The sequence below is a fragment of the Nelumbo lutea genome, chromosome 5, assembly GCF_056320005.1.
Source record: "Nelumbo lutea isolate HS-2025 chromosome 5, American lotus-T2T, whole genome shotgun sequence".
NCBI classification, from domain to species: domain Eukaryota; kingdom Viridiplantae; phylum Streptophyta; class Magnoliopsida; order Proteales; family Nelumbonaceae; genus Nelumbo; species Nelumbo lutea.
The window spans coordinates 86,433,832-86,453,075 of record NC_142688.1 but is presented as its reverse complement, the minus strand read 5'-3'; the positions used below and the strand labels follow the sequence as shown (position 1 = coordinate 86,453,075).

At 40.7% G+C, this 19,244-nt stretch overlaps 1 protein-coding gene across 2 annotated transcripts in view; it reads right to left on the bottom strand.

Moving 5' to 3' along the window:
- Nucleotides 1–544: 544 nt before the first annotated feature.
- The window catches only part of GAUT7 (galacturonosyltransferase 7), a 91,652-nt gene continuing 72,952 nt past the window's right edge, over nt 545–19,244 (bottom strand). For both annotated transcript variants that reach the window (XM_088944294.1, XM_088944295.1), the window contains exon 10: nt 545–1,421. In XM_088944294.1, the coding sequence (XP_088800420.1) occupies nt 1,143–1,421 (279 nt within the window). In that variant the 3' untranslated portion in view covers nt 545–1,142. The remainder of the gene's footprint in view (nt 1,422–19,244) is intronic.

Sequence of the window (19,244 nt, the reverse complement as noted above, 5' to 3'; positions counted from 1 at the left end):
AAAGTACAAGATACTGATTGGGAATTTTCCCTTTTACATTTAATTTCAATTTTTTTTATTTATAAAAACATTAAAATTTCAATTTGATACCATAAAAAAAGGTTTTTTTTTAATAGTGGGACAAAGTTATCATAGTGCAAAGTTATCCAAAATCAAAAAAAAAAAAAAAAAAAAACACCCCAATGTGATATCGATGTACAAAGTTATGTACTCTAAAAGTTTGTATGCATTCGGTATGCAACCCACAACCCGATCACAAGGTCGAATGGGTCAATTCTCAAACCATTCAAGTAGAACAGTTCTTGACCAAATCAATGGTTTTTTACTATAGTCTTGACTGAGCCAGACCCAGAATCCTGATTGGGTGATGATTCGAACGGTCCCACTAACCGGGTCAACGACGGGTTGAAAACATTAATTTCGAGTATACAAGTTTCTAAAATGTTAATGTCCATTTACCATTTCGTTCCATCATGAATCGAAATCCATTTAGAGTAGACAGAAACTGGCTTATAGCAATTCTGTCGAAGGATTAAACACAGGATTAAACAAATTTGCATGTATTTGAAATTGAATAGCAGTAACCCATTTCGGGGCTTTGAACCAACAATCACTAGTATCACATGAATATCAGCAATTGAATGCCTTTGTAACAAGTTCGCACCCAACCACCTCCCATGTACAAATGCATTTGTTGCGACTCGTACTCTCCCACCTCTTGTACAATATTTTCCAAACTAGGCAACACATCTAAACTCTCTTTTATCTCTAGATGATCACACATTGCACAGAAAACCTCATCTAGGAACCTTTTTTAACTTAACATCAACACTCTTTCACCGTACTTTCTGCTTTTAGCCACAATTGCAGATAAAATCGTTTTCATTCTAAGAACTTACCAAGAAAACAGCCGTCCCCGCTGTAATGATAGTGACAATTCTCTTCAACTGGTATCCCCATTGTCGATTTTGATAATGGTGATAATTCCTTCAGCACAAGCTAGCTTTGCCACCCTAGCAATTAAAATCTCTCTTTGCACTGGAAATATATCTAAAAAGCTCAGCACCCCTCCTGCTAAGCCCTCAAATATCGAGGATTTTAAGTTGCTGACATCTCATCACTAGGGACTATAGGCTGGCCAGCTATGGATTAACGTTGCACTCACCCATAAACTGATCGTCTTGCTTCAGAAACTTCCTCCAGTGTTTTTTATGCTTTGGAATGCCCAGCTCAAGCCATGGTTTCATGTTTCCATTGTAATGCAACACTGCAGCATTCTTAATGGCTTGAGCATCAATATTGTAGTTGTGGCCAAGTCCTGACAATGCCCACAAACCATCCAGAGGATGAACCGTGTCCTTGAATGTTAGCAAGTTTGCAAGCAATACTCCAGCACTCTTCGATGCCATCCTCGTGCCACCCTGCAGCAAAGGCAAACAACCAAATGTCAAGGTAAGAAAGTACAACTAGATGTGAACTATTTTATCCAGAAATTCTATTTATTGGTTTTGGCAGTAAAGTTTTACATAGTACACCATCTTTGCCTCAGGCAAATTCAAGTTGCTATCAACCTTGGGGATTGTTCTAGGGGTAAAATCCCATCACTAGTAGGGTATTCAAGTAGTTTTTTCACCTCCCCCCCCACCAAAAGGCTACGTTTGCTTTGATAGAAAACAATAGAAATAGAATGTTGAGGGTAAGTTCTCAAGGATTTTTGTGACATTCCTTGACTTTCCCTCAATTTTGTCTCTCTTATATTCTATCAAAGCAAACACAGAAAACGGGAAAAGAGAAAAAAAAAAAAAGAATAAAATACACAATTGCATTGCATAAAACCAACGGCTTCAAGAACAGTCTTGTAATTTTAGAAACCAAAGACCTGGGTATGATTAAGGTTGTGTTTGATACCATTGTCGTTTCTTCTTTTGTTTTTTGATAAATAAGACTTTGAAGTTGAAGCAGACCATTGTCGTTTCTTCTTGACACATTAGGGGTTGATCAATACAAATTGGTGAGACATTTCTTGTAACATCAACATAAGAGACTTCAACTAAAAAAATGCATGTCATTGCTGTTTAGTGGTAAAACAACAAATTGAGGCTTCAACTCTAAACAGAAATGACTAGTCCCCCACTCCCCCACATGAATTTCTTAGTAAATGACTCTTCTGTGAAGTGAGAGCACATTTTTCTCACCAATTTGTATTGATCAACCAAACGTTTCTAGAAGAAATGGCAATGGTACCAAACACAACTTAAATATATCATGACTCCCTCTCAACAAAGTGCAGGATCCAGTGAAGTGTCAAATGAAGAGGAAAAACTAATATGTGGACAAGCATCTTTAAGTTGGAAATCAAGTCCTCAAAAACTCTTCCCAAGTTACCTGTTTGCAGCAGTCTATGTGGCAAAGGTATCTAATTAATCTCAAAAGTAATAATTTTTTAAGGAAATACATTTTCAAAACTTGACTGAGATAAAATAGGAAAGCAAGGTAAATTTCCAATCATCTCAAGGGTTTTGAGCACTTCTTAGGAAGGCTGTCGACAGAAAGAAAATCCGATACCCGATCTAACATCTGAAACAATAACAATCAGAGTCCGATCAGATGTAAGCCTTGCCCCAAACTATACGAGGTCATCTACACAAAACTTGTTTCACTATCCTATGCCATCTGGTGCCAGATTGTTGGGTTTCTGCCCAACACAGGCTACTTCAAGGGAGTTTGGTGTCCTACACAGAGAGAGAGAAATTAGTGAAGGGGACTCATGCTTTGTTCTCTTTTACCAAGTGTTTTCATGTTATATAGCCATACATCATCCCAACTGATTGGCATGTCCGGCAAAAGCTTTAGTAACTAAGTAATGATTACTCAAGATACACATGATTTAGTAACCAAGTATGATGGCATAGGCTCAAACTATAGAAATAACAAACATCTCATGCTCATGGTTGCTCTGACGGACCCCCTTGATGCACGGTCATGGTCTTCAATCTCTCAGAAGGCCCAATATGTTGTGGATCCTCAGGTGTGGGCTGCAAACTGGGAGCTGGGGCCATGTTGGGCCCTAATATCTCTCCCCTCCTTCAGTTCAACCTTACCCTCAATGTTGAGGAGAGGGAGCTGGTTCTGCAACAACTCGGTACACCTGAGTGGCATCTTGAGGAGGGAGGTTAGTCCATTCTACCAGTGCTTCTTGTATAATCTTCTTTACTTATTTAACCCATCTTAAAGCCCATGAGCTTGCAGGGTTCAGGCAGACATAATCAGCCAACTGGAAATCTATTCACCGATGTTTCTGAACTTCATCAATTGTTGGGCTCAAAATAGATCAGTATCTCATTTCTAAGACTGATAAAAAAAAGTATCGCATCTGTACGAGTCAAGTGTCCATACACTGATGCAACAGCAACGGATCCCTTCTTGTAGGTAAGTATCGATAGCAGGTTGCAGACATACAAAACCCAAAGGACGCATTGTACCATAGGTTAGCCCATGGTAGCCATTTCACCACCACTAAGGCTTCTCTCCAGCAAAGCATCAAAGATAAGCTTCAATACAGTGATTTGTCACTTCAGCTTGGTCATCAAACTGAGGATGATAACTTGTTGACTTGTGGAGTTGAGACTCTGTAAGTGAAAAAATGCATCCTAGAACCAGTTCATAAATGTAGGGTCATGACTGATGACCATAGTCCTTCGGGTACCATGGAGTTAGTAAACATTTGGGGCAAACACATCAGCCACTTGAGTTGCAATGTAGGGATGAGATAGTAGTAAAAAGTAGCCATATTTGTTATGGTCTATTTACAATACCCAGAATGACAAACTTGCCACCGAAAGGTGGGAGCTTGGTGATAAAATCCATAGAAATGTCTTCCCTCATGGGGTGGAAGTATTAACCTTCCTTTGTAAAACATAATTGAGTCAATGTCTGAGTAGTCAGGCAAGGAGAATAGGTTAACGGCACACTGATCTTCGAGTCATTTGTCGTCTTTACAGTGTGAGTTGTGTCAGTATGGGAAATACCATCGGGTTTCCTTCAGTCCTAGAGTTGACAGTTGTATGTTGAGTCCTTTTGCTTTGGTTTATTCAGATGTTTGGAGTCCGATTAAAATAGTCTTATAATGGTTAAAAGTATTTTGTCACTTTTATTAATGATTGTTCAAGGATGACATGGATTTATTTAATGAAAGAAAAAAGTGAATTATTTTCCATTTTTCAAAAATTCCATGTTGAAATACGTACACAATTTAGTGTTCCAACCAAAGTTTTTCATTTAGATAACAGTCGTGAATACTGTAGAGAAGATGGGCCGAATGGCCCATAGACTGTTACTGTAGAGAAGATGGGCCCAGAATAAGGCCCATACTCTTTTATGTTCCTCTTTTGTAATTTCTTGTCCAACTAAGGACCTCGAAAAGATTAACTTAATAAAAGTGTATTAGAGAGTTAGAGGGAGGTTAAGTTCGAACTCCTCATCCTCTAACTCTTCTTGCCGCAACTCTCTCTTCTTCTCTAATCTTCTCTTGCTAGTTTTCTTTGTTTCAAACACAGTCCCTACTTCTAGGATTGTTTTTCAACTTGGTATCAGAGCAGGCCATTGCTTGGCGTGTCCCTCATGTGGTTCTAGTTCAGCCAACTACATGAGGAGGTTCTAGGGCTGGGAGTTTACAGTCATCCGCCTAATTCTTGGAGGTCATTGGAGGGTTCCCAAGCTTCTACACACTTGGAGAAGGGTTCGGTGACCAGAAAGAATCAGAGAACAAGTTGCTTTGCCTGATTTAAAATCAGAGAAAAGGGTTTTCGAAGTCATCCTAGAGGACAAGTGTTCGACCTGGTTTATAGTTCAAACCAGAGACTCTCTTACTGTAAGTCTTTGCTCAGTTGTTTCTGGGTTAATTTTTTTACTGTTCTGGACTGTTAAAAGTTTGAAGTTTCTTTGGAAACAATACAGCTATTCGGCTATCCTTTGGTCTGATTTAATCCAGAGATTTCTGGGTTGTTTTTCATTTCTTTTCTAGACTGTCAAGTAGCCGAAATACCTCTAGAATCACTACTACTGAGACTACTTCATTCGGCCACTGTTGCTGGACTGCTCCTACTCAGAAATTTCTGGGTTGCTTTGGAGATCCTATTTGGCTGATCATTGGGTTGGGAAGTTGCTGAGACTGTTTTAAAACTAAGTGATACTAGTCTCATCTTCATTCCAGCCCCTTCTTGGACCTATACTAAACACTTTGAAGTGATTTCTTCAGTTAACATTGGGCTGTTAAGTATTGCACACTGAGTGTTCGACAAAAAGTCTCTTAAGGACTGTGGTCTTTTGTCTTCCTCTTTGGGACATCGGCTGTTAGAATCTGAAATACCTTGTGATTGGAGGTTGCTGGGTGTCTTTTTGAAGGCTGAAACAATAAAGAAAGAACTACCACCGAACTTTGCATGATGGATTTCTCAAACCTTGAAAACAAGAATGCTGTTGAATATGGGCAGATTTTGGGAACCCCAACCGATTCTATGCTAGCTGTAACTACAGTCAAGCTTGATGGGACCAACTACTTGGCTTGATCACAATCAGTGAAAATCCATATTTGTAGCAAAGGAAAATGGGGTTTTATTTCTGGGAGCAAGAAAGCTCCTTTAGAGGATGATCCATCTTATGAGAGATGGGTACAAGAAAACTACACTGTGATTGGGTGGCTTGTGAACTCAATGCAGCCACAGATCAGTCAACATTATCTGTGGATGAATTCGGCTAAAGAAATCTGGAATAGTGTTGCAGAGACTTACTCCCAGAAGTTGAATGTTGCTAGAGCTTACAAACTGAGAAGTGATGTGAAGAATATAAGACAGTGGGAGAAGTCACTTGCAGCATACTTCTCAACCTTAAAATCTATATGGCAAGAGATTGATTTGATAGAGGTTGTGACTTGGGATACCCCTAAGGATGTTGAAACATACAGGAAATTGGTTGAACGGAATAGGGTCTTTGAGTTCTTGACAGGGCTGAATTCTGAATATGATATTACAAAGCAAAACATCTTGTCCAAGGAAGATGTTTCATTGTCACAAGCATATACTCTGGTCAGCAGTGAAGAAAGTAGAAGGCAAGTGCAGGTTCAAGGAGTTGGTATCAATGATTATTTTGCAAATATGGGAATTAAACCCAAAGGGGTTATAGAAACTCACAGTGGCACAGGAAGGAAGGAAGTGGTGTGTGAATATTGTGAGAAGCCGGAACATACAAAGGACAAGTGTTGGAAATTGCATCCCAATCTTGTACCTATCAGATTCCAAAAGAAGAATGATAGTAGAAAGACAGGAAGTGCACATGCAGCCACAGGCACAGATACAGAGGTTGAATCTACCAGCGCACAGTTGGCAGCCATGAAAGATGAATATGAGAAGTTTGGAAAGATGATAAGTCAGCTTGAAGGTGCATCTTCATCATCCATCCCTTCTGAAAGTTAAGCCACCATTGCATTTGCTCACTCAGGTATAAGGGCTTCCGCTAACCATGCATCCACCTCAGGTAAACACAAAACCCCTTGGATCATAGACTCAGGTGCTTCTGATCACATGACCAACCTTTCCACTTTATTTGTTTCTTATGATTTACTTCCTGGCCGTGACAAAATCACCTTAGCTGATGGTTCTCTTGCCCCTATTTCCGGCAAGGGAACTGTCAAAGCTACAGACTCCTTACTCTTATCTTCCACTCTTCATGTGCCTAAATTAAATACCAACTTATTATCTGTAAGTAGCCTGACCAAATCATTGAATTGTTGTGTAACCTTTTTCCCTTCTCACTGTGTGTTTCAGGACCTGAAGTCTCAGAAGGTGATTGGGAGTGGCCATGAAGCAAATGGAATATACTTGCTCGACACCCCTGGCCAATGCTTTGATCATCCCAAGAATGTTGCTTTTGGTTCTACTTTTTCAGAGTTTGTTAGTCAAATTATGTTGAGTCATTGTTAGTTGGGTCATTTACCTTTTTCTGCTTTAAGCCATTTGTTTCAAAAACTGTTTAAGGGAGTCAATGTGTCCAGTCTCAATTGTGAGTCCTGTCAGTTGTCAAAGCATTGTAGAAAAAATTACCCTGTGAGATATAAAAGATCCTCTTTTCTTTTTCATATTGTGCACTCTGATGTGTGGGGGCCATACCATTTATCCTCTATGGGGGGTTACAGATATTTTATCTTGTTTATTGATGACTTCTCTAGATTCACCTAGATATACTTAATGAAATCCTGGGATGAAGTCCCAAGACTTGTGAGGCAATTTCATGAGTTTATTCTAACTCAATTTCGTACCAGAATTAAGGTTTTCAGATTTGACAATGCAAAAGAGTATTTTGAGAAGAGTTTATCATTGTATCTTTCTGACATGGGGGTTATTCATCAAAGCTCATGTGTTAGAACCCCTGAACAAAATGGAGTTGCTGAGAGGAAAAATAGACATATTGTTGAAGTTGCAAGGAGCCTTTTGTTTGCCTCACATGTTCCCACAAGATTTTGGGGTGATGCTGTACTTACTGCTACCTATCTCATAAACCGTATGCCATCCAGGGTACTAGGGTTTAAATCCCCCTTCGGTCTTCTTCATCCAGACAAGGATCTCTTCCCAATTCCTCTTCGTGTGTTTGGCTGTACTTGCTATGTTCACATTCCAAGTGTGCAAAGACACAAGTTTGAACCAAAAGCCCACAAATGTATCTTCCTTGATTACTCCCCCACACAAAAGGGTTATTGCTGTTTTGATCCAAAGACTGGCACCCGACATGTCTCTATGGATGTTACCTTTAATGAACTTTCTCCTTTTTATGGTTCCTCTCAGGATGGACATTGTCCACAGGGGGAGAGTCTGTCACAAGTTTTTGCTCTTCCTCTTCCTGTCCCAATTGAGTCTCTTGACAAACCTGTATCCTCACCAAATGAGTCAAAGGAGGATCAATCACTTCATACCTCTTGTCCCAGGGACCCAATTTTTTTACCCCCTCGCCCTATCCATAATCCCAAAGTGTATCAAAGGCAGAGATCCAGGAATGAGCAAGTGGTTTCCTTTACAACAGATGAAGCTCATACACTCCCAGTCACAGATGAGATAACAGGTACTGCTTCAACTCCTTTGGAATCATCTTTTCCAGACCTTGATGTCCCCATTACTGTTAGGAAAGGGAAGCGGAAATGTACTGCACACTGCATTTCCAAACACCTTTCTTATGACCTGCTTTCTCCTTCATACTTTGCCTATCTCTCTTCTGTTGCTTCTAACCCCATTCCTAGGTCTGTCTCAAAAGCTCTTGGGATTCCTGAATGGAGAGATGCCATGGAAACCGAAATGGATGCTCTACATGCAAATGGTACTTGGGAGGTGGTGGATTTTCCTGAAGGGAAGGATCCGGTTGGGTGCAAGTGGGTTTTCACCATTAAATACAGGGCTGATGGAACTATTGAGAGGTACAAGGCTAGGCTTGTTGCAAAAGGCTACACACAGACATATGGGATTGACTATCTGGAGACTTTTGCCCCTGTTGCCAATATGACATCTGTGAGGGTTCTTTTATCTCTGGCAGCTCACTTTGATTGGCCTCTCTATCAGTTGGATGTAAAGAATGCATTTCTGAATGGTGACTTACATGAGGAAGTCTACATGTGTCTTCCCCCAGGGATGTATGGGAAAGATATGCAAGGAAAGGTATGCAAATTGAACAAATCTCTTTATGGTCTTAAACAATCTCCTAGAGCCTGGTTTGAGAGATTTAGAGCTGCACTTGTTAAATTCGGCTATGTTCAGACACAGTCGGATCATACTCTGTTTGTGAAGAAAAGTAGATCTTTAGCAATGTATCTCATTGTGTATGTTGATGACATTATAGTGACTAGTGATGATGCCTCAGGCATTCTGGCTCTTAAGTCTTTCCTCCGTACAAAATTTGAGATTAAGGATCTGGGGGAGTTGAGATACTTCCTTGGCATAAAAGTTGCCAGATCCAAGGATGGGATCCTTATTTCCCAAAGGAAATATGTTCTTGATTTATTGTCTGAAATTGGAAAACTTGGTGCAAGACCAGCTGCAACTCCCATTGATATGAGACAAACTTTCAGCTACAGATGGAACTCTGTTGGAAGACAAATGGGTTTTTAGAGACTTCTTGGGAAGCTTCTGTACCTGTGCATGACTAGACCAGATATTGCGTATGCTGTCAGTTGCATTAGCCAGTTCATGCATGCTCCTAGAGATACTCATATGGCAGCAGTAGAACGGATTTTGTGCTATCTGAAAGGCTCTCTAGGGAAAGGAATCCTATTTACCAAGCATGACCACTGGAAACTTGAAGCCTATACTGATGCTGATTGGGCTGGAAATATGGATGACAGAAGATCTACTTCAGGATATTGCAGTCTGGTGGCTGGTAATGCTGTCTCTTGGAGGAGTAAGAAACAATCTGTTGTGGCCAGATCCTTGAAAGATGAGAGATCTATCACATGGACGCCCAAAGATTGTGGAATAAGGGGCAAATTTCAAAAAATTTTCTTCTCCCTTCAACTGGGAATCACATTCCCTATTCAGAAAATCATATTTTCAAGGATAAATCTTGAACCTTAAACTGAACCAGATCTGAACCAAAAGGAATGGGAGAGAATAATACCTGATACGGAGAAGTAATATCTCCCAACGAAGGTGTTCACGCCCAAGGAAGGATCCCAAGACTGCTCCCACTGAAGATGGCGCAGTGTAGGATGGAGCACAATCAGCAGTGTTCTTCCCCAAGAACTCTGTCCTTCGCAAGAAACAGTAGAATGGAATGTGAGCACAGCTTCCTTTTCAATCCTTTCTCAAAGAACTGATGTCAAGATCCAATCTTGACTTCTCCCATAGCTGGAGATCGAACTGGCAAACAGGGCGACAAGAGCAGGGAGGCGGCAAGAGAGTATTCGCAGGGTGTAGAATTATCTCTTCTTGATTTCAGCACTAAAGAGGATCTGATGTGTTTCTTGTTGGTCTCTCTCAAGGCTGCCGCCCCCTCCTTTTTGTTAACTTGAAAGATCAGCTCCTAATCCCATTAGGAGGTGCTTATCCAAATCATATTTGGATCAGCCTTCTCTTCTAGTGATAAGGATAAACCCTTATCTTATCTGCAGATTAGATTAGCTTTATCCTAATCCCATTAGGAGGTTTCTAGATCTGAATCACATTCAGATCTGGACTCTCTGAGTGGATAGGATTAAGACCCTATCTTATCTGCTAATCCATCTCAGAATTCGCCCCTTTAAATAACTAAATAAATAGCCCAGTTCGAAATGGGCTTTAGGCCCATCAAGCTTATGTGCTCACTTAACCTTCCTATCTGCTGCCCAGTTGGGCTTCCTTGTATGGCGTGGGACCCAAGCATTGATCTAAACATCAGCCACATGGGTTCGGCCCAGCCTTTGTTACAAGGCCTGGTCGAATACACTGTTAAAGACAGTGAACCCCCTGAAACCCATCGAATGGGCTCTATGGGCCCAACACTTAACCTAAGTGGTCCCTGGGCCAAGCCACCTTGTAACACCCAGGGACTGTGGGCAGATGCAAGATTAGCCCATCAGGTATTATCCTCAATGGTCTTACACTTAACCTCTCAGCCCTTAATGATCATACACTGCCCGACAAGAGAGGACCTCTCCCTCGGCTGTAAGGAACAGTGTTGCACTCTCCACTTATATGGATCCCGGGAATTAAAACCTTTTGCAAACATTTTAGAAACCATAATGTATATACTTTTATATCTCATATAAAATATACTTTGCAAAACAAATCTCAACAGTTGAAATCGGCTACCGACAGTCTTGGTTTCCAACAGTGAGAGTGCATCCCCGATCATTACCTTTGTCTGACAAAGGAGCTGATCCTGTCACTATGATCACCCACTCAGATGAATTCTCGGATTGTCCCAACATACCCAGGTTTTGACCCCCGCTAAGGATCTCACTGATTGGTACATCAAAGACAGCCCGATCCGACACCTAGTGCAGTATCATAATCGAGTCTAGGGGTCGGGTGTTACTTTCCAGTTTTGCCCATCAATCTCCAAGGTCCAGGGCAATATTGAAAATCTGGTCCAGTTCAAAGATTCAATTAATCCCATAGTGTATGTGCCTGGGGTCTCACCCCGGTAGCTGAGACAAGCCACCTCAACCGACTTGATGCCACCACAGTGTCAGCCTTGTCATGATAGGTCTCCCAGACCGACCCACTAGCTGTGAACTTTCTAAACTAACACGAGTCTCAATAAGTGTCCAGTTTAAGGGTATTACACAGAAACATACCAAGGGAACATGGATCAAATATGCACTTTTATTCATTTACAATAAACTCATAAAGCACATCAATTTGATTGAAGCTAAGGGCATACAAAACTGTCTAACAATCCTCTGCAGAAGCAAAGTATAGGGCCATGGCACATGGGGTCTGGCAAGCTGGGCATGATTGACATCTATGCTCAGCTTGAGGGGGATTATATTATCTTTATGTTCTCTGTAATGGGACTTATTCTGGGCCCATACTCTTTTATGTTCCTCTTTTGTAATTTCTTGTCCAACTAGGGACCTCTCTTGTAATTACTAAAAGATTAACTTAATAAAAGTGTATTAGAGAGTTAGAGGGAGGTTAAGTTCGAACTCCTCATCCTCTAACTTTTCTTGTCGCAGCTCTCTCTTCTTCTCTAATCTTCTCTTGCTAGTTTTCTTTGTTTCAAACACAGTCCCTACTTTTAGGATTGTTTTTCAACTAATACTTTCTTACTTCCTTTCAACAATATTTAGAACAACATGGCATCATTCATCAAACTTCATGTGCATCCACTCAACAAAATGGGGTGGTTGAATGAAAGAACCGTCATCTCCTTGAAACTGCTCGGTCTATTCTTCATCATATGAGTGTTCCTAAATGATTTTGGAGTGATGTTGTGCTTACTGCTTGTTTCCTTATTAATCGAATGCCCTCCTTCATCCTTCATGGTTGGTCTCCCTTTTCTATTTTGTTCCCCACCTTGTCACCCTTTCCATTAGCACCCTAGGTCTTTGGCTATGTGTGCTGTGTTCACAATTTGAGTCCTTGGATAGACAAGTTGGATGCACGCTCTATTAAGTGTCTTTCTTGGCTACTCTTGGACCCATAAAGGGTATAAATGTTACAATCCCATTACTCGGAAGTTCTATGTCTGTCCTGATGTCACCTTTTTTGAGTCTGTCCCCCTCTTCTCAGGACCTAAAGTATCGATATCTCCACCCTTGCTTCCTCTTCCTCTTCCAGTTCGTGATCCCGTTCTAGTTGTTCCAGTTGGGGCTGACCTTTCACCTACTCCAGTGCAGATTCCTACTAAACGACCACCGATCTGGCATTTGTATACTCATCGTCAAACACTGACTCCTCCTCTAACTTCTACCTTGTCTGCAGATCCTATTGTTGCTCCTGTCCCAAAACCTTCAGGACTTGATCTTCCCATTGCTTTGCGAAAAGGTAAACGTAGTTGTACCCTCCATCCCATTTCTAATTTTGTTTCGGTCTCCCGCCTTTCCACTTCACATCACTAGTTTGTTTCACTATTGTCATCTATTTCTATACCTAAGAATGTCCAGGAGGCTCTTACCTCACCTGGGTGGCATCAGGCAATGGAGGAGGAACTCTCTCTCCTTCAGTAAACTTAAATGTGGGAGTTCACTACTCTTCCTCCCAGTAAGCATGTTGTGGATTGCAAATGGGTGTATACTGTTAAATACTTGCCAGATGGTAGTGTGGAGTGTTTGAAGGCCAGACTTGTTGCTAAAGGTTATTCACAGTTGTATGGAGTGGACTATATGGAGACCTCTCCAGTGGCTAAGATTGGCTCCGTCCGTGTCTTTATTTCCCTAACAGTTACGTATGATTGGCCCTTGTTTCAACTTGACATTTAAAATGCCTTCCTTCATGATGACCTTATGGAAGAGGTATATATGGAGCAACCACCTTGGTTTGTTGCTTAGGGGGAGGATGGTAAGGTGTACAGACTGAAAAAGGCAATTATGGGTTGAAACAATCGCCTCGTGCTTGGTTAGGGAAGTTTAGTGAAGTAATGAAGAATTTTGAAATGAAACAATGTCAAGTTGACCACTAAGTGTTCAACTATGATTCAAAATCCAAAAAGATTTTATTAGTGGTCTATGTGGATGATATTGTAATAACTGGTAGTGACAAATTGGGGATTGATAAACTAAAGGTCTTTCTACAACTGGATGAAACGGGACTGATAGGTGCAAAACCACCCGAAACTCCCATGGAATCAAATGCTAAGTTGAGTAGTGATATAGGAGAAATATTTGATGATCTTGGAAGATACAGACGGTTAGTGGGGAAGATTAACTATCTGACTATCACAAGACCAAACATCTCCTTTGCAGTCAATGTGGTGAGTCAATTTATGCAAAACCCTCGAATACCTCACGGGGATGCAGTTCTTAGAATTGTACGGTACCTGAAGGGAGCTCTAGGTCGTGGGTTATTGTACAAACCAAGAGGAAGACTTGAGGTAATTGGGTATACAAATGCAGATTGGGCAGGCTCGGTGTCGGATAAAAGATTTACTACAGGTTATTGCACATTTCTTGGAGGAAATCATCTGACATGGAAGAGTAAGATGCAGACCATTGTGGCAAGGAGTAGTGCTGAAGCCGAATACAAAGCCATGGCACACACTACATGTGAATTAGTATCGTTGAGGAATCTCCTACAAGAAATCGGATTCTCCATGGACAGACCTATGAAATTGTACTGTGACAATCAAGTTGCACTAAACATCTCATCTAACCCTGTTTTTCATGAGTGAACAAAGCACATAGAGATTGATTGCCACTTTGTGAGGGAGAAGGTCCTTATTGGAGAGATTAGGACAGAACATGTGGGTCCAGGTGATCAATGGGCAGATTTGTTTACGAAAGGCATAAGGTCAGGGAGAGTGAACTATATATGTAACAACTTGGGATTATATGACATATATTCTCTAGCTTTAAGGGGAGCGTTAGAGCTAGCCGAATAAGGGTAAATTAGTCATTTTATTCAGTTATGTTATGTGCTTATGTGGAAGTTCTAATATTGACTTCCTGTCCATACTTAAGTGGGGGCAGTTTAGTCATTGTACAACTAATTAGAGACTAATCTACATTATGGTCGACTGATAGGGTTTAGCTATCAGGTTCGACTGTTCTTCTTCTTCCTTCTTCTTCCTTCTCCCATACTCTCTACTAGTTCGAACTACTTAAACATAGTTGTTAAAACAAGATGTCCAAGCTTTGAAACAATGGAAATCGTGGAAGGTATGGTAACAGTGGATGCAATTGTCAAGGCAATAGGCAAAGTTTCCTTAATTGGCACTTCAATGATCTGTAGGTAATTAACCTTCAAGTGGCGAACCGGAAACCAAATGACATCCCTCAAGCCATGGATTTGTTCTTCGACGGTACATGGTAATCTGGTTGTTGACGGGTGTCATGGTGGGAGAAATGTTTGAAGGTTGAAGATAGAGGACGATTGGCTAGACAGGTGACAAGTGGCGAAGGGGGCTTGGGAAAAGAGAACTGCCAGTTGGGGCATGCTTCGTGGGAAACTGAAAAGCCTCCTCCGAACTCTCCTACAGAGGTCTGCCCTTCTGTGGAAATTAATTCAATCTTCATTGGAAAAGGAGATAAGAAGGCAAACAACAAATCTTTTGTTGAGGTTTAAAAATTTGGGCCACATCAAGGTCCACAAGGGTACCACTTTCTAAGGAGAAAAAGGGGCCAATCAGGTCTGATCCATCTACCTTGATGACGAAACAAAAAAAAAAACAGATTTGGGTCGGGGAAATAATCTTAACAAAGGGGAGATATGTGAGCCACTTAAGGGCCCAGAAGGCGGTCAAAAGTCAATGTGGTCCAGGTGAGGGAGAAAGAATATAAGGGGCTAGAGGGCGGCCAACAAGAAGAAGGGTTTTTCATGGAAAGTTTAATTTAGGCTCAATTACAACCACAAGAAGAAGGAAAAACAATAAAAGAACTTTGGCTTCAAAGAATTCATTGGACAAATGGGTATGGTAAATGGTGAGATACAAAGCAGGAAAGAAGATCGTCATGATCGAAGAAGATGACAGTTTGCAAAGAGAGAAGAGGAAGCAAATGTTTGATCTATGTCATGGTTTGGAGGTTCAAATCCAAGCAAAAACACTCTTTCAATAGCGACACAGAACCTAGTGTTTTAAAAGTGCAAGGTGCAAAAAAGGCACAAAGGTCAATTTGCACCTAAGGTGCAAGGCGCAAGGCGAGGCATGTGCCTTTTTGAAGCAAGGCAAATAAATAAAAAATGTTAAAAAACAAAGAATGCCAAAAATTCAAAGAAAGTGCAAAAAAAAATAAACATAATATTAATAAAAAATATAAACTTAAATTTTAAAATAAATGTTATAAAAAACCTATTATCTAAAATTAAAATACATAAACATAACATGTAAAGCATATTCAAATGTGAATTTAAAAATAAAATAAAACATATAAAACATTTTCAAGCATGTAAAACCCACAATCTCTTTTTTTCCTCAATTGCATTACTTAAAGTAGCTAATGTGATGTAAAACATATTACACTCCTGATTCTACAAGCCACCTTTGTGCCACACCCCTCAAGGCAAGCCCAAACAAGTCCATGTTAGGGTCTTAAATTCTTAGTTCTCACACAAAAAATAATGATTTTATAATTTTAATTGCTTTTTAAGAAGATATTTTAGTAGAATTAATGAATGACCATTACCAAATAGGGGTTTCTCGGAATTTTAAAAAGACACACACCTAGGCTAAGGCGCAAGGTGCATCAGGCGCACGCCTAGGCGCACCAGGTATGCGCCTTTTGAAAAGGCTGCACGTAGGACCTGGGCGAGGCATTTACCCTAAAATGTGCCTCGCTTGTGCGCCTAGGCACGCCTTTTAAATCACCGTTAGAACCAAGAACCTACTAGAGCTATTGAAGGTGGTAGGCAGAAGGATGAAGCGCCAAGGCACAAGGTGCATCAGGTGCACGCCTAGGCGCACCAGGTGTGTGCCTTTTGAAAAGGCTGCACGTAGGACATGGGCGAGGCATTTACCCTAAAATGTGCCTCGCTTGTGCGCCTAGGCACGCCTTTTAAATCACCGTTAGAACCAAGAGCCTACTAGAGCTATTGAAGGTGGTAGGCAGAAGGATGAAGCGCTCAAAGAAAGGATGGAAGTGAACACCGGAAATCATAGCATGTCTGAATTCTGAGGTAAGTTTGAGATGTGAAAGGAAATAGGGGAGGATAGCGATGGACAACAGAGCAAAGTTTACATTAGAAAAAAGAATGTAAAAACTATCAAGGAGACAAGAAAAATCAGGTGGAGGTAGAAGACAAGGAGAATGATCCAGAAAGCTTAGGAATGGATTTAAAAGAGGGGAAAATGAGGTGGAGGTGGATAACAAGAAGGGGGAAATCCGTAAGGACAAAGATAGAGGGGAGAAGAGGGTGGAGATTGAGAAGCTGGTGGAGAAACAGGTGGAGGTGGGTAAGTCATTTGGCCTGCACTTTTTGGAAGGGGAGAGTATGGTTAGGAAACCGATAGAGATATTTGAAAGATGTAGAAGGGAAGAAATGAATAAGAAACATACAATTCGGGAGAGAGGAGAGGAGTGGGATGGAAGAGAAGAGATGGAAAATCACTAGGTCGAAGAAGAGTAAAGAGGGTAGTGGAAGAATCTTGTAGGGGAATATAAGAGGGATTGATAAAGGAAACTGATTTCCTGGAGTTCTATGAGGTTCTTGAATTCAAAGCTAGCTTTTCTAGTTTGGCTGTAGCAAATTTGCATAAGTTTAATCCGTGTTTTGTTTGTAGCATTTCAACCTATGGGAGTAGATGGTTACCAATGAAGGGTACTGTTCAAAAGGCGGTATCATTTTGAAGGGGGTGGGGGATTCAGTTAATTAGGAAAGGATGATGGGAAGTAGGTGAGTGCAAAAACTACAGGATCTAGGTTGTAACGAGGTATGAGAACTGTTGAGGTTTCTTTATCAGATTTGTGCAGATTTAGTAGTTGTTTTTGTTTATTTATTGTTTAGATAGGAAGTGGGAACCACAACACTCTTGTTGGGTCCCTTTTTAGTGGTTCTTTCAAGTTATTTATGCAGCTTTATGTGTTAGCCGCCCTAAAAGGGCATATTAGCCATTGTACACTAATTAAAAGTATAAATACTAGTAGTGAGGAGAGCAGCCAGAATTGATTGCTCTCTTTTTCGTTCTCAATTTCTTCTCTTTCTCTTCTTCTTCAAGAAACATCTCTTTTCTTTACAAATTCTTTGATTCAGCAGTTTTCTACATGGTATTAGAGCAAGGCTAGGGTTTCTTGGAGTTCTTCCATGCAGTCCTAGATCAGCTGATTGCATGAGGAGATAAAGGGCTGATTGATCTACTTCAGACTGCCCAGTTCTTGGATTTTTTGGTGGGTTTCAATCATCAAGAGGGTGATCTGTGTTTCGGCATCAAAATTAGGAAGAACTGGAGTGTGGAGAAGAGTCCTAGTCAATTTGGACTCTTCAATTTTGATCTGATCTTGGGCGCTTGTACCTTGTTGGATTCACTTTTCTAGGAGTTTATGAGCCTTCTAGATTGATCGACTCACTTTTCTCACCGGTGGGCAAAGAGGGATTTCTCTCTAGATAGGCTTTTCTTCTTCTGAAAAGGTCTATTACCCTTTTGTGTGAGATCGATTTGATCTAGAGGCTTTCTACCTAGTTATTTCTTGTTTTTGAACTGTTTGAAGTTGAAATGGAGAGTTGGAGTACTGAGCAGATGTCCACTGGTAACAAGGGTCTAGGTGTGGGAGGTACTAGTGATATTTTTGGGTCTAGAATTATTACCACAGTGAAATTGGGTGGTAGAAATTATTTAGAATGGGCACAATCAGCCAAGATGGTCATTGGTGCTCATGGGAAATTGGGGTACATCATTGGGGAGGAGAAGAAACCTAATACAAATTCCTCCCTATGGGTACAAGAGAATTACATGGTGATGTCCTGGTTGTGTAATTCTATGTTACCTCACATTGGTAATATTTTTTTGTGGGCTAATACTGCAAAGGAGAATTGGGATGGAGTGACTAAAAACTATACTCGAAAACAAAATGTAGCTAGAGCCTATTAGTTAAAGAATCGAGTGATTAATACAAAACAAGGAGATAAACCACTTTCTATGTATTTCTCCATGCTAAAAACACTTAAGCAAGTGATAGATCACTTAGAGACTATGGTTTGGGAGAATATGGAGGACGCAACAACCTATTAGGAGTTGGTGGATAAGAGTATGGTCTTCGAGTTCTTGGCTAGATTGAACCCCGAATTTGATATTGCTAGGCAACACATCCTTTCGAGAAAAAGTGTTACTCTTTCTCAAACTTATGCTTTTTTTTCTGGAGAAGAGAGCAAGAGGATTGTCATGTTGAGACAGCTTGGGATTGACCAGCCGGCTATGATTAGTATAGTCAAATCTAAGCCAAATGGAGACAAGGGGAGTAGTGAAACTAGGAGAGAGGATAAGGACTTGGTGTGTGACTATTGCAAGAAGACTAAGCATACTAAAAACACTTGTTGAAAGCTCTACCCACACTTCATATTAGCTTGGGTCAAAAACAAAAAGGGAAATGCAAATGTGACAATTACAGGAGACTCTTCGGGACCTCTTACCCAAGCTGACTTGGAGTCCATTGTAGTAGCAGCAATTAGAATTGAACTAGAGAAGTATGAACAAGAAGGATTCAACCGATTCTAGTTCTTCAAATGGGAACAGAGTGTAGGATCCAATCACACTACTTCCTTTGCTCATATAGGTAGTTCATATGTAGTTGCAAATTATGCATCTAGTAGTGCTCTGGTAGAAATAGAGTCGGTAGATGGTTCTCATATTCCCATTGCTGGGAAAGGGACAGTTAGAGTGACTAATGACATCACTTTATCCTATCTTACATGCCCCTAGACTCCATACTAATCTTCTTTTTGTGAGATCTTTGACAAGAAATTTGAACTGTTCAATGACTTTCCTTCTTTGCAATTGTGTTTTGCAGGATCTAGAGACAGAGGACGATTGAGAGTGGTCGTGAGGTGAATGGAGTCTACCTTCTGGATGAGATTCTGAGACATCAGAGCCATCATGTTAGTAGCAACAATGGATAAGAGTTAGTGAGTCAGATTCAAGGT